The sequence below is a fragment of the Centruroides sculpturatus genome, unplaced genomic scaffold, assembly GCF_000671375.1.
Source record: "Centruroides sculpturatus isolate CEXI.00-Female unplaced genomic scaffold, Cexi_2.0 scaffold834, whole genome shotgun sequence".
NCBI lineage: Eukaryota > Metazoa > Arthropoda > Arachnida > Scorpiones > Buthidae > Centruroides > Centruroides sculpturatus.
This window is the reverse complement of record NW_019384958.1, coordinates 47,936-72,998: the sequence shown is the minus strand read 5'-3', so window position 1 is coordinate 72,998 and position 25,063 is coordinate 47,936. Positions and strand designations below refer to the sequence as shown.

Genomic DNA, 25,063 nt, shown 5'->3' with positions numbered 1-25,063 from the left:
GTTTAGTTATTTGCATCATGGATTCAGCTAGGTCTACAATGGAGCAGACTGTCTTCAGAGCAGCAGTTTAACGCTTTTGCTGCCTCGAGTATCTTTTTCATTTTTATTCTTTTCGTCCCTTGGGCAATTAATAGTCTAAGAGAACCTTTTTAGCAAGCCCATTATGGGTTAGGCCAGACTGGGTGGTGAGGGAAGACGTCTAAAATATCCGGACGAATCACCAACCTCCGAAAACTTCCTAGAGTTTATCTATCCGTCCGGTTGTATCCTGGGTCCCCCAGACCGGTAGGCTGCCACCTTAATCGCTTGTCCATCTGACCATTCTCTTTTAGTATCAGAAATTATAATCTTAAAGAAAAATATTCATTTATAATTTTCAATATGTAACCGTTTCAAACACCGTTATTTTCTATGAATTATCATATCCTCAGACTCCAAAAATACTAGCCAATCAACAACTTTTTTAACCCAGATCCATTTCGGAAATTACATTGGGTACGTTCGTAAAGTCAAACGAGTTAAATTGTGAATTAAAAGATGAAATGATTGGAGTAACTGTCCACCCGAAGCAATCTAAGAAAAATATTTTGGATAAGGCTGTACTAGCAACATTTGTATCTTCGATTTTAGAAATAGCCATTTAGTTCTAAACGAATCGTTCGAAAAGTCTAACGAAATAAGAATAACGATGACGTCATTCTCGTTTAACTCGTTCGACTTTACGAACGTATCCATTATTTCCCTCCTCAGTAGGCTCTATTTTATTCAGGCTAAACAAGGCACAAGCACTTTTCAATACTCTAGTAAACATACAATAAATACATTAAGCATTAATTTATTTTTAAAAGCAAACTTCACTAATTAGACGGTATAGCTGAATTACTTCAGAATCAGAATATTTTGAATAAATAAAAGCTTACATACTTGTAAGAAAAAGTTGCGGGATGAGACTATAAAAGTGTGACGTGTCTCCATCAAGAAAACTCTAGTAAGTACGGATTCAGAAGCAAATCTCGGAAGAGAATTTTTTTTATTTCTCTCTTGATTCCGTGTAATAAACAATATTACTTACTTTTTGTAATAATCATTACAGAAAGCTTTTTTGCCATTATACTTTTTTCTTTGAGCCAATCCGAAAATTGATTATTTATATGTTACGGTTGTTCTGCCAGTTGGATGGCCGAGGCGATAAAGCGTTGGCCTATCGCTCTGGGGTACCCTAGATCGAATTCGGGCGGATTGAAAAATCCTAGAAATTTTTCGGGTCAGGCTCATTTTATAAGGAAAATTACTTCAAAAACTATAACTTACTCATAATGAAAGCTCATGTTAGCGATAAAAGTCTGAAGACGTGATCGCGAGATTGCCATACCGAGACCAGAGGGTGACTAGATTTTCTTCTTATTCCTCAAGAATTTCGTTCATTATTTAATATTAGTTAGATATATTTAGGAGAAAGTGCTGATTTATTTTATCAATTTTGCAATCATTTATGAACATTCATTTTAGAAGAGCGAGACAATGAATCATTTCACAGTCAGATTCATATAAAACTAATTAAGGAAATAGAGCATTTCAGTTTTTCCGGGTTTTTCTCTTTCGATATAGTTCGATAATAAAAATTTAAACTTTTAATAATTTCTATTATTTAGTTGTTTTTTTTGTGTGTTCTAACGGCTACGAATGTTAATTTTCTATTATATCATTGAAAATATAATATTACAGATATCGATGATACATTACTCTTCTTAAATCTTATAATACATTTATGGTTACAGTGCCAAGTAGTAATATTTAAAATAAATAAATATATATTTAATATTTTTAAAACGTTGATTAAATAAATTACATAAAAACTTTAGAACGTTTTATTTGATATATAAGAATATTTTGATTTGTCAGAATTTTAAAGTAGGTGGTGCTTTTTAAGTAAATAAATTACACCGCCAGAGGGCATTCGGTCTTTCCACGTCGATGGGCGTCAAGTTATGATTGAGTGAAGGAGGGCGTTTCTGAATAGCTGATAGTAATTCAAGCAGTTCAGTCGAACTTCTTGACATATCAATCATGTTTACGTGGCTCAGCAAAGACGAAAGTCGCCGTAAACAACCCGAAATATACGGTAATGTCGTCGAGGGACTTAAAAAGATCTATAGGGCCAAGATACTTCCGTTGGAAGAACATTATCTCTTCCACGAGTTCCATTCTCCGAAACTCGACGATCCCGACTTTGATGCCAAACCGATGATTCTGCTGGTAGGTCAATATTCTACAGGTAAAACCACTTTTATTAAATATCTATTGGAGAAAGACTTTCCCGGTATAAGAATTGGTCCCGAACCTACTACCGACCGCTTCATTGCCGTTATGTATGGAGAACAAGAAGGTGTCATTCCTGGAAATGCTTTGGTTGTGGATCCCAAGAAACAGTTCCGTCCCCTGTCGAAGTTTGGCAATGCATTCTTAAATCGTTTCCAGTGTTCTTTGGTAAATTCTCCCGTTCTTCAGAGCATTTCCATTGTCGACTCGCCCGGTATCCTTTCCGGAGAAAAGCAGAGAGTAGACCGTGGCTACGAATTTGCGGGAGTTCTGGAATGGTTTGCAGAGAGAGTCGACCGCATCATTCTCCTGTTCGACGCGCATAAGCTGGACATATCCGACGAGTTCCGCAGGAGCATCGAAGCTCTGAGAGGCCACGATGACAAGATCAGGATTGTTTTGAATAAGGCGGACGGCGTGGATCACCAGCAGTTGATGAGGGTGTACGGAGCCCTGATGTGGTCGTTGGGAAAGGTACTAAACACTCCGGAGGTGGCTAGAGTTTACATAGGGTCGTTCTGGGACGAGCCCCTCCGCTTTGACACCAACCGGCAGTTGTTTGAGGCGGAAGAACAGGATTTGTTTAGCGACATACAGAGTCTCCCGAGAAACGCCGCTCTGAGAAAATTGAACGACTTGATAAAGAGAGCAAGATTGGCCAAAGTTAGTATGAAATCTATTATGTCATATATATATATTAGTGAAATTTTATTGATATATTGTTTATACTATTAACTTATTTTATGACTCTTAATTAAATAAACTTAAAACAATAAGTTATTTTAAAAAAACATTATTTTATTAAACCACTTGCAGAAAATAGTGAGTTTAAAACAACAAATTCATTAACTTTTTATATATTTTTAACAATATAAAACTTGTGTTTAATTATCCATAAATTTTCAGCTGTTTACAGAGAAGTGATAGCCTAAGGTACTTTCTATTCTGAAAAAGGAAGGAAAGAAGTAACTGTTTAATACTTATTTAATTTCCTTATTACATGCATTTTCTGAAAATTCTTTTAACATTTATCAATTTTAGTAAATAAATTAGATGGGTGTATAAATAGTTCTATTGTCTACTTATTTTTGATAAGTTATCAATTTAAACTTTTAGCAAGATAAATTATCAAAATAAAGCTTTTTTTTAAGATAGGTGAATGAATACTTCAAATCATTATTATTATTCTCAGATCTGTTTGCTTGTCATATCTAATATGAAAGTTATTGTTTTTAATTCTTTGAGTTTAGATCTTGTATCAAATTATCTGCCTACAGTTTCCTTTAAAGATCTTTTATTTGTATAAAAGATCAAAATGTCTGATTTTCCTATAAGCATTGTCAAAATTAGACACATTCACTTGATTAAAATATTTATTCTACATCAATATTATGGATCATAATTACTATAATCACTTAAATGCACATTTATATATATATAAATCATATAAATTTTGAATGCTGTTATAAAATTGGGCCGAGTTTATTCTTATAATAGCTTTCTAAAGTAGGAATTAAATTTTTTTTGTATATTCTTTGCTGTTCATGCTGATAGAAAAGTGTCATTATTTGTCAAGATTTGTGACTTAANTATAAATCATATAAATTTTGAATGCTGTTATAAAATTGGGCCGAGTTTATTCTTATAATAGCTTTCTAAAGTAGGAATTAAATTTTTTTTTGTATATTCTTTGCTGTTCATGCTGATAGAAAAGTGTCATTATTTGTCAAGATTTGTGACTTAATGGCATTATATAATTTTAATTAAGTAAGATATAAAAATTATTACTGATGAGTGAAAATTGTTAATAAAGTTGTTTATTGTTAATGTTGTCTTTAAAAATGAGAGATCTCCTCTTGTTTTTGGTTTAAATGATGGCTCACATTTCAGTTCTTGGGAAAAAAGTACTGGGTAAAGTCAATGTTTAATTTCTTTAATTTCTCACTTTGTACCAATCCTGTTTCTGTAGATTGATTGTCATAGTGGTTCCCAACTTGTTCTGTGGAATCCTAAGGTTCCACTAATAAATTTTGGGGTTTTACAATAAAGTTACTTTTTAGCTTTAATTTTTTTTTAAAATATGTATGGATTTATATGAATATTTTGATTTGTCAGAATTTTAAAGTAGGTNCTTGTTCTGTGGAATCCTAAGGTTCCACTAATAAATTTTGGGGTTTTACAATAAAGTTACTTTTTAGCTTTAATTTTTTTTTTAAATATGTATGGAAAATGTACTTGGTTTCAAAAATTTATTAATATTTCATAAGAGGACTATAACCATGTAGATTTTGTGCATATTTGTGGAAAATAAAAGCTGTTGAGTCTAATGGAGAATTGAATCATGTATTTGATCCTGAATTAACACTCCAAAACCTTTAAACATCCAGTAGTAATCAATTTAATAATAAACAAACGTTTTCGACCATACTTTCGGTTTTCATCAGGTTTAAAAAGACCACATCCCCGTTTGGTGTATTTATATGTATATATATATATAATTGTATGTATTACATATGCCATTCCGTCGCCATGGCAATGCACATGCATAACTGTGTTCTTCTAAAATCCGTTTGTGCTGTTCCATTTTTCAAAATAATTTCATAATCATTGTTCTACACTTGCATAGGTTCAAATCTAACTGGTTTTTAAACCTGATGAAGACCAAAAGTACGGTCGAAAATGTTTGTTTATTATTAAATTGATTACTACTGGACATTTAAAGGTTTTGGAGTGTTAATTTATATGCTTTCCAGTATTCACGTAAGATTTTAGTTATTTGATCCTGAGTGTTCAATTCTTTATATCTAAATACTAAAATATTCATTCCTGTCAGAGAAACTGTTGCCCAGGAGTTGGCAATGTAAACTTTTTAAAGTGAAATGGGTTTCTTGATTAAAGTAAGTTGGAAATTGCTAAACTAGATAACACAGCATTGAATAAAATTAAAAAAATTAATATCTCTCTTTAATTTATAGCAGGATATAACTGGTTTGTCAAATAAGGTATGATACTCTCACCAAATTGTAAAATGAATTTCTTTTGCTTTTTTAATATTTAGTCTGGACCCTCTAGACTTAAAAAGTAATGTAATAAAAACAGTGCTTAAATATTGCACATCATATTTTCTTAATAGAAAATTTGTAAGCTGGTATAACTGGTATAAAGTGAATAGTTGTATGATAGATTTTACTGTATTATCTATCTCATGTAAGCATATTAAAGCTATGTTCACATTTGGCATACAAACTGCCAATTCATCTCTTCTGACTGTTAGACCAGTTTGTTTAGTCCATTAGGAGTTGAAAGTATTTAAATTTTTAACCAAACTTTGATTTGTTTGACTAATTTTTTTCCTTAAAATTGATGATTGTAAATAAACCTTTTTCGATTAATCATGTCCTAACTTAGTATTGTGTAGTACAGTGCAAACTTAGCTTAACTGTGTCTTTTCATGTAAACTTTATTTCTGATAGTTATTTCACATGACTAATGATTTTTATCCAAAAGTACATTTATAAATAATTAAATTGTGTAAATAATAAAATGCTTGATCTGTTGAGTGTTCATTATTTTTTTTTTCTGTATGTTGTTGGTGTGAACTTTTTGCAATCCAATTATACTGTGTAAGAATACACAGTATATTTGGATTGCAAAAAGTTAGAATTAGAAGGTAACTACTATTTCAAAGTAATCAGTTTCTTTATATCAATGTAATTATATTGAATGTCCTATCTTTTTCACAAGGTACACTTAAGATTAATCTGCTACAAAAATTCATATTTATTTGATTTTGAATTATTTCAGATAGACTTAAACAGAGATATTTTACAATACATTTGGTTGTTAATTTTTTACAAATTTTCTTAATTTTGTACTAAATAAATTCATTTTTAATAAAAATGAATTTTCAGGTGATCGGAAAAGTTTAGTAGAATAAGAAAGAAGTAATGCTTTAAAAATTATTCAGTGTTTATTATTAAAGTATAACTGAGGTGAATCCATTTTTTATTCGTTGATTCACTTTATTGATTGTTTGTGAAGAAGGTTGAATATATTTTAGAGGTAAACTTGTCATTGTATTTTTCATGTCATCCTTCAAACAGGTTGTTCTTAATGGATTTTCAGAACATTTCTGACTTGAATTCATTTATCATAGGTCATTCTGTTATAACAATTGTTTTGGAAAAAGAAGTCATGAAATTGTTTTATATTGTTCCTTTTGGAATGAGAGAGAGCTTCACATACTTATTCTTTTTATTTATATCTTAAAATGTGTAGAACTCCTAGAAATAAGACAAATATTTCTTGCATTTTTAATGTTAATTTTTTTCTGGTATTTCTGCATATTTTAAGAATACATTTTGATAATTTTTAAGCATAATTATATCAATTTTTAAAAATGTATTAGTTTTTTCTTATTTTGAATTCTTACTTTTAAGTATGTTGATCATATGCTTTCAGAGAATTCAATTTATTCATTGCCAACATTCTATAACTGTTTATCATTTTTTTTTCTAAAAAACAACTTAAGAATCTTAGTTTAAAAAGTCAGTTTGCTGGATACGTGTTTGATTTACCGAAACAAGGCTTTTGAATAATTCTCTCTTCACTATTTTGAAAGTTTCAAATGATTTCTTTGAAAAGTTGTATTTAATAAGGCAAATGTGGTTTCACATCAATTCTATTGATATTTTGAAACCAAAACAAATTTAAAATTTCAAATTTGTCACATTAGTAATGGTTATTAAATGTTTACTTTTCAGTTAAAGCTAGAAAACCAGTTCAAATATAGTTTGAACATTAGTAATGCAAGAAAAATTTGTCATATATTTCTGGGATTTCTGTACATTTAGAAAAAAAATGTATTGTAGAATGAGATGTTTTCTCTCTCATATTTTTAAAGGTGAAGTTTTTGTACTTGATATATTTTAAATTCTGAATTTTAATCATTTAAAAAAACAAAAAGGGGTTTAATGTGTAAATATTAATGCTGTAGAATAAGATCTATGATGATTAAAAGAAAAAAATGAATAAATATTAAAGAATCTAAATAAATAATGGAAATAAATAAAATTTTAGATATGCTCTTAATATATTACATAATTATAGCTTGTAAAAAAAATGACTGCTATATTTAGGAATTTGATGATTCAGTATAATGTATAGACTGGATCATTAAAATATCATTAAAATATATTCAATAACTGAAAAATAGAAAAATTTAAATGATATTGATAAAAAGATATATACTTTTAATTTTTAACATCTCAATGTATATTTAGAATGTTTACAGGAATTTTCCAGTTTTGTTAATTTACTAAATTACTATACTATACTTTCTCATTTAAGACAATAGATAATATATGTTTATCTATCACTGTTATGTAAAGATTTATTGCTACATGCTGTTATTAAGTTTATAATACATAATAGAGAAAAGTAAAAAGCTTCTTTTTATATATAAACTAGCTGCAAGGACCCGCTTCACTGGGTTTTTATTTGTATGTAATATAGTTTATAAGACTGTTTTTCTGAGTAATCTAGAATCTAGCTGCAAGGAACCGCTTCGCTGGGCAAAAAGTAACGATAGTGAAGATTAAGATAATTACATTATAGCTAATCTTACCCATTTTCACAGAATGCAAGAATTAGGTCCCCCGTTTCCAGACTAATTAGAGAATTTTTACGTTTAGTCAAACAAACTATTTTCAACGTTTCTGGAACATTTACGATTGTTCTATAATTGAACCCATATTCGAATTTTATGTTCGAATTTAATTCGAACAAATTTGAACATTGTTCGAATTAAATTGGAACAAAACATTCGAAATAGAAAGCCACTTTCAACTACTTTTAGCCTCATATCTCCCGCACCCTTATAGCTATCGAGACGCAACCACCCCTATGCATGAATGGAGACTTGGGGCTACCACCACATACAAACACCATTCACGTGCGATGTGTAGTTTTGACGAAAAAGTGAAATATAGGGACATACATGTCCATTTTTATATATATATATAGATTTTACATTTTATATGTACAGAAATTGATTTTAATAAAAAAAAATAGTATCTTTTGATCAATTGGCACCTATGGCTAGGCCAAATTGTCCATATCTTTGCTATGCCACTGTATAACTGTGTATACATATATACAATATACAAGGTGCGTTCCATAAGTAATGAAACTAATTTTTGCCACGACGATATGCTATAGCTAGTTCTAACCTGCTGTGCTAGGTGGTATGGAGTGTTAGCTTCAAAACATGCCCGGTCTCGTTTGCCTCCAAGCTGCCAGCGTGTGAGGACGTTCGTTCCTGTGCACCCTATTTTAAGTTAATGTAACACGGAGTGATGGATCATTTTGTGGAGCAAATCCGTTACGCTATCAAATTTTGCATTAAACTTGGGAAGTCCCCCACCAAAACTTTTACATTAATTCAGCAGACCTTTGGTAGTGATTGCTTCTGCAAAGCACAAGTTGTTCAAGGATGGCCGAGAGGAGGTCACCGATGAACCCAGCAGTGGACATCCATCAACCTCCCGAATTGTCGTCTTTGATGTCAGAGGCATTAACCACCACGAATTCGTACCTGTCAGGACCACTGTAAATGCAGCTTTCTGCTTGGAAGTGTTCAAAAGACTGAAATCCTAGTCGCGCGCTGCCAAAGTGACATCAAGGACATGCAGAAACTTCATCACGACAACGCGCCAAGCCACAGCACTTTCACTGCCAATGATTTTCTGGCCAGGACCCACACTCCATTTATTCCACAGTCACCTTAGTCCTGACCTGGCTCCCGCCAACTTTTTTTTGTTTCCTCGCTTAAAAGGGGCCATGAAAGGGAAACATTGAGACATGATTGAGAACATCAAAGCTTATGTTACATCAGTTCTAAAGGACATTCAGGAGAAGGCCTTCCAGGCCCAGAAACACCGCCTTCACTAGTGTATCAATGCAGCCTGCTTCTGTGCAACAACGGTCTTGCACTCTGTAGGTGTTTCCCATGGTGTCACGTGTAGCGTCTCTTGTACTGGACATAGATTGCATCTGTGACCCTCTGTGCTTCCCTCCGATCAGCAGTCTCGTCACCTTGGTCTTCTGTTATCACAACATTGTCCTTTATGTAACATTCTATCTGTGTAATACCTGTGTTTTAGTGTACTGTAGTATTTTTCGGTTGGGATTACCAGTGGCGACAGGCCACTGCCATGTACGCTTTGTTCTGTATTTACTATTGTAACCGTCTAGCCGGAAAGGCAATCTGTAAGTTGTTTGCACCAACTACTGTTTTCTTTTGTAAGTGCGATGCTAATCAGGATTGTGATCCCAAACTCTACCTCCACTTTCTACCTCTTTTTCTCCTCTTCTATCCCATTACCTCCCATACCCCTCACTCATCCCTCTATAACCTCCCCTTTTCACATGGCTAAGTCCAACTAGGACAGCTATCTCAACTTTACTTTCAAGTGTATCAATGCAGGAGGGTGCTATTTCAAAGATTTTTGACTAATTGTAATAATGTTCAATAAATGATTTTTTATGAATTTGGTCGCATTATTTATGTATGCATCTGAATTATACTTGTAAGTACTAGTAATGAAGATTAATCAGTTTAGATGTTTCATCTATATTAATACTATTAACTGAAATTAATTCTAAAATGATAAAAAAAATGCATTTTTATACTTTTAAATTCTAGCCCTTTTCATTGTTACAGATCAGTATTTGTTCTGATGAGTGAGATGTATAAATCTTGGAGGTATGAAATCTTTTCTAGTGGGTGCATGACTTCTGTGATACATCTTTTCAGAGAAATAATTTCTTTCCATTGAACTTTTTTCCACTTTTCCTTGCTTTTAAATATAAAATTCAAACACAGCAGTTAACACCTAAATGTTCTTCTTTGGAAAGAAAGCAGAAAACCCTAACACCTAAATGCTAATTCCAGCACTGAATGAACAAAAAATTTTAATGCTTGAACGTTTTCGGCCGTCTTTTAGAGGCCCTCCACAGGAATGTATGAAACACACAAAAAAACAGTTCTATCATTTGAAAACTTCTAACTGTCGAATACAGCTATGTTCCAAATTTTTAAATATTTAAACGATATACCGTATGATATAAAAATCGTTAATTATTTTTATGTTGTAAATCTATTTTTAAATAAAGCTATACATAAATTATTGTTATAGCGTTGTAAAAATTAGCGCAATGTAAATGATGTGGAAATTGTTTTCTTTTACAAAGCAGAAAGATGGAAAAATAATTACACACATAATTATTGTTGTTTTGTGGCAATGTAAATAATACTTCCGTGATTGTGGAATTGGAATATAATTGTAATTAATGCAGTTTCCCTTCATGGTTTCTATATAAATTAGTTAGTATATAGTTCCAGTTTACTTGTGCTAGTTTTTTGTCTGATATAAAATTCAAATAATTTTTTTTTGTTGTAACTATCTAGATGTGTTTATTGATGAATAATCATAAATTAACTTTATTAATTGCTGAAATTAGGTGAAAATATACATAGGAAAATGGGAATACAGTGGAACCCCGGTTAACGAACATCCTGGTTAACGAACTATTATTTTGCAAAAATTTTGTCTCGGATAACGAACTTAACGGCTTTTTGTGTCAAATTTGTAAGCTTGCCAACTTTTAGGGTAAATCAGTTAATCGTGTGTCGGTGATGGTCTAGGGTCCATTCGTACGTTGATGATGGCGGAGGAGACAAAGATGACAAGTATTTTACAGTGAAAATCGTTTATTCGAACGAGAAGATGCTTACATATTTGAGGTAGTTGGAAATGGCTTATCTACAGTATTTTCTCTCGGCACTGAGGAGTGGCGTATCGCTGGTCCTACGATAGTGCAAGCTGATCAGTCATAGCCCCAGAGCGGACGAGATGGGTTCGCTTGGTCACAGAAGCGATGGTAGGTGACAGAGCCGCAAGACTGGAGCAATCCGCGAGACACAACACAAATTTCAGCGGGAACGACTTCAGGCTTAATCCAGACGAAGACGACACAGATTAATCGCCATAGAATTTTTAGGAAAACTGCGTTTTGACCTTGATATTTGGGGTTTTTATAGTATTTCTTCCTTGAATCTCACCTTACGATTTGTCCTGCGTCCCATTCCTCGCTTCCCGATTGTTTTCTTTTCTGTCTCCAAGTGAAAACCGAAACCAGATCAGGTCACGAGAAAGGTTTGTTCCGAGGCGTTTATTTGACACCTGTTCGTCGACTCTGATTGGATATTGTTGATAAACCTATAAGCCTTTTGCTCATAATTTAGCCTATTGTTTTTGCTATCTGTCATTTTAGAACTTTAACGATCGTATGTGATGTTTTTTATACCCGTCAAATCTTTCTTTTTTTCCGAAAATTTAACGTAGATAGACTGTTTATGAGCACGTTTTCCTATATTTTCATTAAAGAAAACCCATTTTACAAATAAAATTACAAAAATACTGACGGCTAGAACGGATTAATTGTATTTGCATTAATTTCTATGGGAAAAATTGCTTCGGTTAACGAACGGACTCGTGGAACGGATTACGTTCGTTAACCGGGGTTCCACTGTACCTTAAATTGAAAACTTGAAAAAAAATTTGTGGTTATGCAAGAATGCATTTTTAAAATTAAAGGTGTGTTCTGCTGTAGAAAGGTTAAGAACCACTGTTTGTTATGAAATCTACTATATATATTGTCTGTCAATTATTTTAATTTGATCTTTATGCTTTAAGCAGGATGAATACTATACAGTTTTGTTACTCAACATGGCTTATTGATGATTTTGCATCACAAAAAATGTTGCCTGAAATGTAAGTTGAGTTTTCTGAAAGTTTAGAAACAACATTTTGCCACCAACATCCAATCAGTGAATGTCTTGGATGATACTATTGCCAATTTGTGAGTAGCAACATTTGTCGTCATCACAATTAAGGTGAAAAATGTGGGGGAAATAATTCCAAAATAAGTGGTGTGGGTTTTTTAAGTTTTCAATTTCAAATAAAGCAACAGTATCATATTTCTTCTGGCAGCCATTTTTGTTTGGAAATTCTGTATCATAAGACTGGTTGCTGGAGGAAAATGTTGCCTAGTATTTGCTATCTCCACAAGCATTGTTGGACAACAAACATGTCCTTAACAAAATCATGTAGTATTTGTTCCACTTTAATGAGTTTTAGATATTGTTATTACTAGTTTTTATAGAAAATATTTTGAGAGAATTTCAAAGTAATTGCTTTGACAACAGAAGGAACAGGTTTAAACTAAGATTCTTATGAAAGAATCTTAGTTTGAGTTTTTAAATTGATATACTAATTTGAAATTGTTAAACCATGACCTAGAAATACAATTTAAAAACTGTATATGTTCAGTATTGTCATGGTAAATATTTCAATTGTCAACAGCTGGTAACTTGCTTTGTTTATCTAGCGCGCACTGGAAATTTTTGGAATAATTAATTTGAATCCATTACTTGATAGTTGCTTTTTATCACTATTGAGGTATTCAAAACACAAGTCAAACAAAAAAAATTTACCAAATGCATGAAAATGTGAAAGTTGACATTAATGTAAAATTTTCCAAATTAAAAAAGTTTCTTTCCAAAAGTAGAAGTTTAGTCTTATTTTCATTGCTAAATACATATTCTTTTATGATTAATCTCAGTAAATCTCCATATTGAACAGTTCATTCATTTGTTAGTTTATTTTACATCTTTTATATTACTTATCTTAATGTAACAAACAGCTCCGCAAACATGCTTTTTGATTGAAGCCAGACAATCTACTGAATTACTAGGCATAATAATGCTTGATTATTGTAGCCTAATAATTTGGCAGATTATCTAATTTTCATGTGACAAACTTTTCTATTTGAGCAAACTAAGATTAATATTAAACATAATTGATATGCCCACACTAAACTAGGAATTTTTTTAAATATGAGATCTGAAGTTTTTATTACTTTTGTAATTGGGGACAATTTTACTTATTTTTAAAACAAATTTCAGCTTTCTTTTAAGTCTCTAGAATTGCTTTAAATGCTTAAATGTTTGATAGCAGTTGGTTTGATTAGATTCTGATGATGGCATAAATTAAAGAATATTGTAACCTTGAATATTTTTATTTAAAGCACTTTTCTTATTGAGGAGTCATTAATTCTTTACTTTTGTTTATTTGGATGCAACTGTGTAATCTATGAAAGGAAATTGATGTAAATGTTTATTTGACAAGGTTGATGAAACATTGATTTCTGGTTATCTTCCAGAAAGTATTATTAATTTAGCATTATTTTTTAAAGATTTTTAAAATTTTAAATTTATTCTTTTTATTATAAACTTTACAAATTTTGTAAATTATATATTAAAATATTTGTTGCTTTAAATCTTCATGCAAACTACCAGTAACAAAGTGTGTTTTTTAGTTATAGCTCATATTGGAGTGCAGTCGATCCCCCTATAACACTGTTGATAATTTTGTTTTATATGAATTCTATGTTGTACGAGTCACTTAGATTTTACAAATACATGAACCTTTCACAGCCTGGCTCACATATTTGTAAAATCTAAGTGACTCATACAATATGGAATTCATATAAAACGGAATTATCAACAGTGTTATAGTGGGTTCGACTGTTCTGTGTATATCTGTTCAGATTATGCAGAAAGTACATTACAAAATTTATTAATGTGAGATGATTTTCTTGAATACGGTAGAGCGTCGATTATCCGAATCAATTGGGGACTGGGGTTGTTCGGAAGATTGATGTTTCGGATAACCAATTATGTATGAAAAAGTATATTAATTTATCCCGTCTTGACATTTTTCTCCGTTGCATGTCGCTTTGCGTTGAATTTTTGTCGATGTTATAAACCTAACGAAGACTATTGTATCGTTAAAAATTATTTTTTTATTTTGTACGAACAAAATAAATATATTGAAAAATATAAAAACAATAAAAAATTATACTTCAGAAGTTAATTTAGTATCAAAAACGTAAAATAATTGAGTAGCCCAAGACATAGTCAAAGATTGCAGTGCCACAGCACTGGCGAAAATTTAAATTTGCCGACTGGAATTCTTTCGAATGATTGACTTTCGGATAATCAACGCTCTACTGTATTTACATTATGAATTTAGTATAGTTGTTTTCTTATTTTTTGAGTAAGTAGTTCATATTTCCCTTTAAGATATCAAGAAGTGTTTTTTTAATGTGAACAGTAGGAAGTATGGAATATTCCATTTTGAATACTGATAAATCATCATTTTAATAACATGCACTTATCGAATGTTTTATCAAATTATATGCTATTTTTAATAATTAAATGTACAAGGAAATAAAACTGTTGTTGCTTCTTTTGTAATGTTTTTCTTTGTGCAGCCTTTAATGTTAAGGAAGATATCTTGAAGGCAATATTAAGATCAATAACACTAAACTTATATATATATAAGTTCTTGCAGCAGCATGTTTTCTTTTATAGATATGTTAGTTATTCTGTTGAATACTTTTCTATTAGATCTGATTTTCCCTCTCAAAGATGATGATCTGATAAATCAATATTGGTATATCACTATGATTAAAGTATTTCAAAATGAAATAGCTAATTGTCTTTTACTAAAAATTTTAATTCAATTGATATTTATGATATGAACATTTATTTAATAGCATGACTAGTAACAATATATGCTCAAAAACTTCTATTTTATTAATCTAAAGTAAGAGTATTCAATAATATATTTTTATTCAAAATTTTGAACAAAAATCTTCCAAACACTTGTTAAGAAAATAAACTTGGTTGTTGATATGTGAAAAATTGAAAGGTCTGGAAGTAAGAATTTGCAGCTGATTGTTAATTTTAAGGATGATACTGCATAATCTTTAATACCAGTGCCAATATAAATTTTTATTTCAGGTTAAGTAGTGGTTATCCTACTGAAATGATATCAGCAAGAATGATGCCCATAAAAATGTTTAAAATTCTCCCTGAATTAAGGAATTCACTACGATAATAACAACATTGAAAAAAAATTTAATTGAAGTTCTTATGAAATGACTGTTTGCTGTTGAATTTTCTCTTAATTATTACTTATCTGAAAATGTAAAAGATATATGTTAATTTTAATTGTTATAAATTAATATTGATTTACAACAAAAAAACTTTTTTTTTATTGTAATCTATCTATCCAGTTGATACAAAATATATTAATATTGATAATTGTTACTGATCCACAATTATATTGCAAAGATTGAAAGTTTAGTGATTGGTATCACTCCTTATTTTCAAGGTCTATTAAATATTAGATGGTTCGCTTGTGTGTGTTTAGCAATCCTCATTAAAATGTTTTTAAACTCCCTTGATGGTGCATACTTAATGTTTTGTTTTTTAAGCTTCATTAAAACAGAATAACAACGTAGTTCATATAATCTATAAATGTGTGTTTATGAACTTTAGCAGTATTCTATGATTCTTAAGTTTCTATGGTAACAGCATTGTTGTTTTTAAACTTTCCTGATGATTCTAAGTCCAAAAATACTAGAACATGTTCTTTGTTTGTTTTTAAATGTCATTAAAACATATCATAAAAGTTTGAATTATGGAATGATTGGCTACATTCAGTAATCTCAACAGTTTCGGAGCTGTTGAGTATTTTTCTGCTGAACACCCTTTACAGTAGCGCTTTTTCAGAACATGTTTGTTGTTTTGCGTCTTTTATTTATGCTAACTATTGCTAGCTGCATCTGACCAATGCATACATTGCTCATCATTCAGTAGCTATAACTATGTAACAGCTACTGATTGAAACACCTTTGCTCAGTTAAATTGTTGACTCTGCTGAATGCAGCCATTGTTACTCGTGTGATGATTGCCTATTTATGAAATGATTAAAGTTTAAAGATAAAGTCGGAATACTTTTAGCACTAATTAACTTAATGTTGATATTTTTTGAATTTTTATAAGTTGCATCATATAGGTATAACAATATACACTGTACTATATACTTGTTATAAAGTTTAAGACATTTGAAATCAATTAAAATGAAAATGATTTCAATAATGAAATTCATTATAAATTTAAAATATACATTTAAAGTATTATACATTGCTGATAGCAATAAATTGCGTATTTAGATCTTTTTAAGAAATGTAGGTTTATAACATGAAAATTGTAATTTTCATGTTATAAACCTACACACATATATAAAAAGTAAAATCTAAAATACATACTTATGCAATAATTGCAGTTGATATGTTTATTAAATTTCAATTACATTTAAAGTTCAAGTGTGTATAGTTACTGATAAAAATTACATTATTGAAAAAGTTTTTCAATTTTGATTAGTATTTTTAGTGATTTAGTGGAAATTATTTTTAATATTACTTCATTTATGTATGATTTTAATAAATCAATTTTTTTCTTTTTAACTTTGTATTGATTATTAAACTTTTCAGCTTTTGATTATATCATATTCCAATAATTATTAAAAATATTATGTAAGTTCTTATATAAAATTTTATTTAAACGTGTTTTTATATTTTAAATATATATATAGACTATTATTAAATTTCAAAATCCTTAATGTATTAGTTAATCTTTATCCTACTAGGAACTACTATCATATTTAATGAAGTGAGGTTTATTACCACATACAATATCGGTTATAAAAATGTTTTGAAATTGAAAAAAAAATTAAATTATAACAACTCTGAAATGTAATATAGAATTGTAATAATTGAACTGTTTCACAATGTTGTTCTTGTTTCATTAATTATCTAGTGAAACAGTTTATGTAGACATTATGAAAAATAACAGCATTCAACTGTGTTGCTTAGTTTAGCATTAAATATGTACTGGTACCTTTTTGTATTTCAGGAATGTAGGTTCAATTAAATTATTAAATAAGTGTTTATATACAATATATAGAAGATAATAGCTTTTAATTCTATTAGTTATGTGCATAATAAGTTTTTATATTATATAATTAGACTAAAATTTGTTTATAATATGCTAGTAATACTGATTATTAAAATTTTAAACAAAACTAAGAATGTGCTGAAGTTTTTATAAAATTGGTTTTCACTTTTTTTAACTATATTCTGTCTAATTTAGTATTACAAATAGTGTACTCTAATCTCTTTTGTAAACAAGCAATTAAGTTTATCATTTAGAATTGTTTTTAGATAATTTTTTAATCATATTTCATATGCATGCTCATACACAAATGTATCTATCTGTGTACTGTGGTGTGTGAATTTGCATCTTACTATCCAATCATACCTACAAGTTTTTTTGAACTTTTGCTTAGGAAATACTTTAAACTTTTTTTTCTAAAGGAAAGAGCTGCATTAAGATGATAGTCTATTTTTTTCTAGTTATAAGTGTTTTTAATAAATTAGTTTTTTGCTGTTATAAAATTCTGATGATTAATCTGAACAATTTTTGTTTTGAAATCTTAAAACTTTTAGTTCAAAGTTGTCTGCTAGGATTTGACCTGGCTTTAATTTTCTACTGAAATAACAGTATTTGCGAAAGTAATTGTTACATAAAATATATGTTTTATGTAACAAACTGATTATACTTAAAGATTATATATACTGTATATATATATTACTTTTTTATTTATTTTTTTTCTCCCATATTTACTTTAAGTATGAGGGAAAAACTTGTAGTCTTTATAATAATTGTAGGTAATGTTTATTGTTTATGCATTATACAAATTAAGATGTTACTTAATAGTGTATAGGCTATATTTATTTCTGGCATTTTTAGTATAATTCATCAAAAGTTTTGATACATGAATTATCTTGGTGCTGAATTCATAGTTTGTTATCATTAAAAAAGTATTGTAATCAGTTAAAATCTACATACATGAAATGTAATTCTCATATTTAAAAAATGAATACTAACAAACTTCTGGCAGTAAATAACATGTTTGGATCTGAAATTAATTTTTAGCACATTTGAAAAATCAGTAAAATTATTTGAAGTTTAACATCCAAAGCTCACTGAGCTACAATTTTTTCAAATTGTAAACTTTTAATTCTGTATCTTGTAATTATTGAAAACATGCAAAAACAAATATTTGATTTTTCTTTGTTGTTGTTCATATTCTAATTAAACAATTTAGTGTTTTTGCTTAATTTTTAGTTTTAATAATTTTTATAAAATGACTTCATCTAAAAATAANTTTAATAAATTTAATATTTAGTTATAAACTAATTAATAGTTGTGCAATGTTTGATTTGGCAAGTTGATTTTATATATTTTATAATTAGAACAGTTTTACATAAAAATTAAAGTCCACTCACACCCTATAAAATTGTATACAAATCGTGGTGTAAATTAGGTGGGTGCAACAGAGCTCGGGGCAAAGAAATTGTCAAATATACTGTAATAATTTTTTTGTTTATAAATACATGTGAATGATGATGACATATATTTCTTGTGGGCACAAAAATTATTTAATTTTTACCATATTTATTTTATCTCCAAAAATTAAGGACCCCAAAACTGAACCTTACAGGGAAATTTAAAAAAAAATATATTTTTCATAATGTTGGGTGTATTTGTGAAAAATAATAAAACTACAGTATATTGTATTTTTAATTCTTTGCAAATGAGGGATGCACAACCCTTAATTAAACCCCCAAAATCCAATGTGTCCAGCCTCGACGTACACTAGATTGATTGAACTTTTTTTAAACTAATTTTAAATCAAAGGGCTTTTACTGATTTTGTAGTAGTGATTACAAAAGAAAAATTTGAAGTTTGACTTTTTTCCTAAATTACCAGTAAAATATTTAATTGCTGTTAGACTTGTTGTTACTTGTAAATTTTACTCAAAAGTAAATTCAAATTCTTTGAAACCAGAACATTTAAATTGTTTTTATTTAAAAATTGCTTTTAAAATATGACCACAATTTTAAAGGAAATTTTGTAGAACAAGATATTTTGTAAGTGATATTCTAAGTAATTCACTATATATTAGGTAAGTACTTTATTAAATTATTTTACCACAATTATCTAATTGTAATTTTGAAGTATATCTGATTATTATATCAAATTTAATCTTAATTTTCTAAGCTTCAAAGTGTCATATATTTTATTTCAAATAATTTTGTAGAAATATCTCTCTCTCATATTTGATACTATTGTCCAAATTTTTTGAATTTTACTATAAAAATTGGTAGAAAATTGTAAAAAACATTTACAACAAATACTAAAGTCAACAATACCTTTCCATTTTTAGAAACATTAAAAGATTCAATGATAAATAGTAGTATTCCGAGAAGTAAAATGTAATAATTTTAATGATTTTTTTTTTATATGGGAATTGTAAATTTTATTGTTAATAGATTATCTTGTGTTATGGATTGACAAAGCAAGATATGTTTATAAAAATCTATCAAGCGATTCTAAGTATAAGAATGCATAACGTCATATGTATAATCTATAGTTTTTGTTATGATTCAATGAGTTGATATTCTAGAAGGATATTGCACTTACTTAATCATGCATTGATGATGTCATTGATCTAATTTTTCTCTTATAAATTTTGCAATATCCTTCTAATACAATATTACAAGATTTTATTCACATGTATTTGTATTAGAAGGATATTATATATATATATATTATATATACATGGTTGGTTGGTTAAATCTTAGACAAGAAATTTGTTAAAATTAGAAACAAAAAATTTTAACTAATACCAAAAAAAAAAAATGGTTTTATTGGATTCATACAGGTAAATTTATAAAACTGTCAGTATATATTGTTTTAAATTAAAATCAGTAAAAACTTTTTATTTTAACTTTGTTTTTAATTTGTTTTTATACTTGTCTGCAGAGATAGGCATATCCCCCCAATATGATATGTCCCCCGATTATTGTATCAGCAACTTGCTCCCTCCCAACATATTTTTATTTTATACCATAATATAAAAATTAAAATAGGAAGGAGTACTGTGTACACACAATATTCCTTATTTTGTTGTAGGCATGTATCTACTCAAAACTGAGTAGTGAGAAATTTTTCTTTTTTTGACAAGCAGACATTTTATAATTTTGAACCAAAGCTATTCAATTAACTGCATTTTAACTGAAACTAATTATTATTCTAATTAATTTTTTAAGAAAAAATAATCGAGTTTCAGATTTGATTTGTTTTATAGTACTGTGATTTTAATAATTTGTTAATCTAAATTATATTAAAAATATATGTATAATAAAAATTGAGGATATGCTTTATGCATAGAAGTGATTTTAATAAGGATACGATCAATTTATATATTTTGATTGTTTCTCGAATTGCTTTCTTATTAACTTCAATTGATACAAGTTTCATAACTTAAGTGCACTTTTTACTGTTGAAATAAAACTAAAAGTTACTCTCATCAAGTTTGAATGTTTTTATAATGATTAATATTTTTGTCTATCAATAAAAATGTCAAGGCATAATGAATATATATATATATATGTAGGGCCTATTAGATGCAATTAAGACATTACCATAAATTATAGAATAATTTTTAATTACACTATATTCATGAATACAAATTTGAATGTGTATATGCATATATATACACATTTGTTTGATATAGCTATAATATAAAGTTTATGCAAATTAATTAATCGAAGGTAACAAAAATATGATTAAGTTTATAGCATATTTTAATGGTCTTCTAAAGAAAAATGTATTTTAAATATTTTCCAGTTATGTTTCCATTGATTAAATAATCAATAATCTAAGAATATAATTCTAGAAATAGATAGAATAAAACTATTTTTGAAGTTATGAAATATCTGTATACAAGTTAAAACTTTTGTTAGAGAAAATTAGTTTAGTTCTGAGAAGAAAGAAAATATGAAACAGTAAAAAATAGAAAAAAAATACTAAAATATTCAATCTAAAGTGAATTTATCATCTTGTTTTTATTTTATTAGTTTATTTCTGGCATAGAATATATGAAAAAATTTATTAGCATAAATGTACTGTAATAGTATTTATATTATTGCTAAATAAATGAGTTTAGAACTAAAATATATAGATTAGGCTATACATAAAATATACATAGCCTACATATTTTATATTTAAAACTATGTAGTATATTACATATTTTAGTTAAAGTATCTTTTATTTATAATCATTAATCATTTGCAAAAATTTAGAATAGTTTAGTATTACAATATTCTATAAATTATTATATATTAATTGAGATGATGAATAATAAATAAATTGATGCTAACTTAAGTACTAATGTAAATAGAATTATTAAAATTAAATAGTGGGGGGAAAAAATGTTTTGATACAGTCTGTGATTGTTGCATTGACCACTTATTAAAAATATGTACACACTGTTTTTGAGTCTAATTCTCCAGTTCTAGTTCATAACTTTCCTTATTTTATTTTTTCTAATGAAGTAATATAAACAGGAGTTTCCAACTCAAATAATAATACTTTTTTAACATACTAGAATAACAAGTTTTGCACAACTTTGCTTTTGTGTTCTTATATTTATATATATAATGAAATTGTTTGTTTTTTCCAAAATAATTTTAATCTACTATAACTTAAAGAAATAATTATAATATATTTGTTCTTAAGATGTTTTTTACAGCTAAATAAATAGGATTATTATTTGGATTGTGTTAGGTGGAATGAAATTTTATCACAAGGAAGATATTTTTATAATTGTTTACAATGCATGAATAATTATACAATTTATTATTTTATCTCATTAGTGTTACCAAAAATAGATTGCTATATATAAGAATTTAATTAAGTTTGTGATTTGTAAGATATAAATTTATAATCTTTTAATAGTCTCCGATCTGTTAGATTTTTAAAAATAGAAAATAGCCACAATAAATCATACTCTCCACTCTTTGATAGACAAGTGAAAAGAACAAAAGGATAAATTATAATTGTGACTATCTGGAAAATTAGCTTAAGCATAATTCAATTGCACTTTTGTAAGGTGAATATGGTGTTTATTACTAAAATACACATAAAGCATGGATTATTAGAACATTATTTATTTTGCAAATAAAAGCATAAAAGTCTAATTAAAAGGAATAGAAACAATGTAATAATGAATAAATTATCTGATCGTTTTTTTTTAAAGATTATATTATTTAAGTGGAATAAAAATCATTGACATATGGGGGAAAAAATATTCTTTTGGTTTAACTGTTTTAATGTTTTTGTTTTATTTAAAATTTGGCCCACTCAGTAGTATAAATTATAGTAAAAGTGAAGTAATATGCTTATTCATAATTGATTTAAAATTCTATAAACTGATTGCGGAATTAAATTTTAAAATGTTGATTCCATACACTTTGAATTTAATTTTGAGTCATAGGTATGAGGTTTTTTGTAAAATGTTTTTAAATTCCTGACGAATAATCAAATAAATATTATGGCNCTCATCAAAAAAAAAGTTCAATCATTTTTCTGTATGAAAATTGTTCTTTTAATTCACATGAATTTTTTTTATAAAGTTTTTAATATTTAAACAACCTAAATTTTTATTTCACATGGCCTACACTAATATTTAAGAAGTCCATCATGTCGATATAGAGTAGTTCTAATATTTTGTTAATGTTAAATGTAAAATATAGAATTTATTACAATTAGCTTCTTGTTGTCTTATTATTTAATTTTATACTATCACTGTATTGTATTTAAGGAGCTTATCAAATATTGAGCTATTTTACTATTTATAATAAATGATAAGCTCTTTAAATATAATACATAACAGTTAGTATAAAATTAGATTTGAATTAGTAGAGAAAAATGAAGATAAATTGTATCATTGCAATTTGCATATGTCACCTGTTTTAATATTAGTGTTTTGAATAAAAAAAAAGATTAAAACTAAGTTTTTTCTTTTTTTTCCAGGTACATGCTTATGTTATCAGTGCTCTTAGAAAAGAAATGCCTTCAGTTTTTGGTAAAGATAGCAAAAAGAAAGAACTCATCAAAAATCTGGGAAACATTTATGCAGAAATTGAACGAGAGCATCAGATTTCTTTAGGAGATTTTCCAGATATGAAATTAATGCAAGAAAAATTAATCCTTCAAGATTTTCAGAAATTTAATCCTCTAAAGCCAAAGTTATTAGAAACAGTGGACCAGATGTTAGCGGAAGATATTGCTCGTATCATGGCAATGATTCCTCACGAACAAATACAACAGAGAGAAGAAACAAATGTCAAAGGTGGAGTTATGGATGGTCTGAAGGATAGCCCATTTGGATATGGTCGGGGTGAAGGAGCAGATGCAGGTTCTCTGCAAACAGATTGGATAGTTGATAAAGAAAGATACAAGTATGATGAAATATTTGATAATTTGGGTCCAATTAATGGAAAGATATCTGGTGCACTTGCAAAAGCTGAAATGGTCAAATCTAAATTGCCTAATTCAGTGTTAGGTAAAATATGGAAATTATCAGATGTTGATAAAGATGGTATGTTGGATGCAGATGAATTTGCTTTAGCCATGCATTTGATTAATATTAAACTTGATGGACACGAAATGCCAGCAGAATTACCAGAACATCTCATTCCACCTGCAAAGAGACGCAACAGATAATCTGCTAATGTTATTTATGAGTCATGTGCAATATTGAGAATATTTACATAAAAATTGTACTTATATATTAAAGATGTAAATTATTTTAAATAATTCACTTGCAATGTGCAGTTGGTCACATGCATAATTCCTCAATAACATTGAAATGTCAATATAAACCAAAGCAAATTTTATGTACAATATTATATAATTATTTCAAGTTTATTTTGTTGTTTTTTTAATCATTTTATGATAAATTTGATGTAATTAATGTTCCTTAATATTGTTATACTCATTTACATAAATTCTATTTTACCATATTGTGGAAACTTGTTAAACTTTCTATTTTTGTAGCTGAAAGGGACCAATTTTCTGTTAGTATTCAGTTATTAAATGCTGCATTAAATGTAAGATTTTTTTTTTGAAATAAAATTTCTGTATAAAGAATGAATTGTTAACAGGATAGTAAATGACCTATATGCTAAATAGAATTGAAGATAAGATCAACTTGAATGAACTAGTTTTGACAATGGTTTTGAAGGATTTTCTTGACATACATACTCGATGACCTGAATAAGCTACATCATCCAGATCTATAGAAAGTTATTCAGTAAGAGCACTTCCAACAAATTACAAGAATATAAGACGATGTTTACATCATATATATATTTTTAATAGAATAATTGATTATTAAACTTTTCAGCTTTTGATTATATCATATTCCAATAATTATTAAAAATATTATGTAAGTTCTTATATAAAATTTTATTTAAACGTGTTTTTATATTTTAAATATATATATAGACTATTATTAAATTTCAAAATCCTTAATGTATTAGTTAATCTTTATCCTACTAGGAACTACTATCATATTTAATGAAGTGAGGTTTATTACCACATACAATATCGGTTATAAAAATGTTTTGAAATTGAAAAAAAAATTAAATTATAACAACTCTGAAATGTAATATAGAATTGTAATAATTGAACTGTTTCACAATGTTGTTCTTGTTTCATTAATTATCTAGTGAAACAGTTTATGTAGACATTATGAAAAATAACAGCATTCAACTGTGTTGCTTAGTTTAGCATTAAATATGTACTGGTACCTTTTTGTATTTCAGGAATGTAGGTTCAATTAAATTATTAAAT

At 28.2% G+C, this 25,063-nt stretch overlaps 1 protein-coding gene across 1 annotated transcript; it reads left to right on the top strand.

Annotated features, from left to right (window-relative positions):
* The first annotated feature begins 1,952 nt into the window (after positions 1-1,952).
* Positions 1,953-24,369, top strand: LOC111632411 (EH domain-containing protein 1-like). The gene is made up of 2 exons (XM_023376826.1): positions 1,953-2,982; positions 23,240-24,369. Exons 1-2 carry the CDS (start codon positions 2,068-2,070, stop codon positions 23,930-23,932), a joined length of 1,608 nt encoding a protein of 535 aa, XP_023232594.1. The 5' UTR covers positions 1,953-2,067; the 3' UTR covers positions 23,933-24,369.
* Positions 24,370-25,063: the final 694 nt, after the last annotated feature.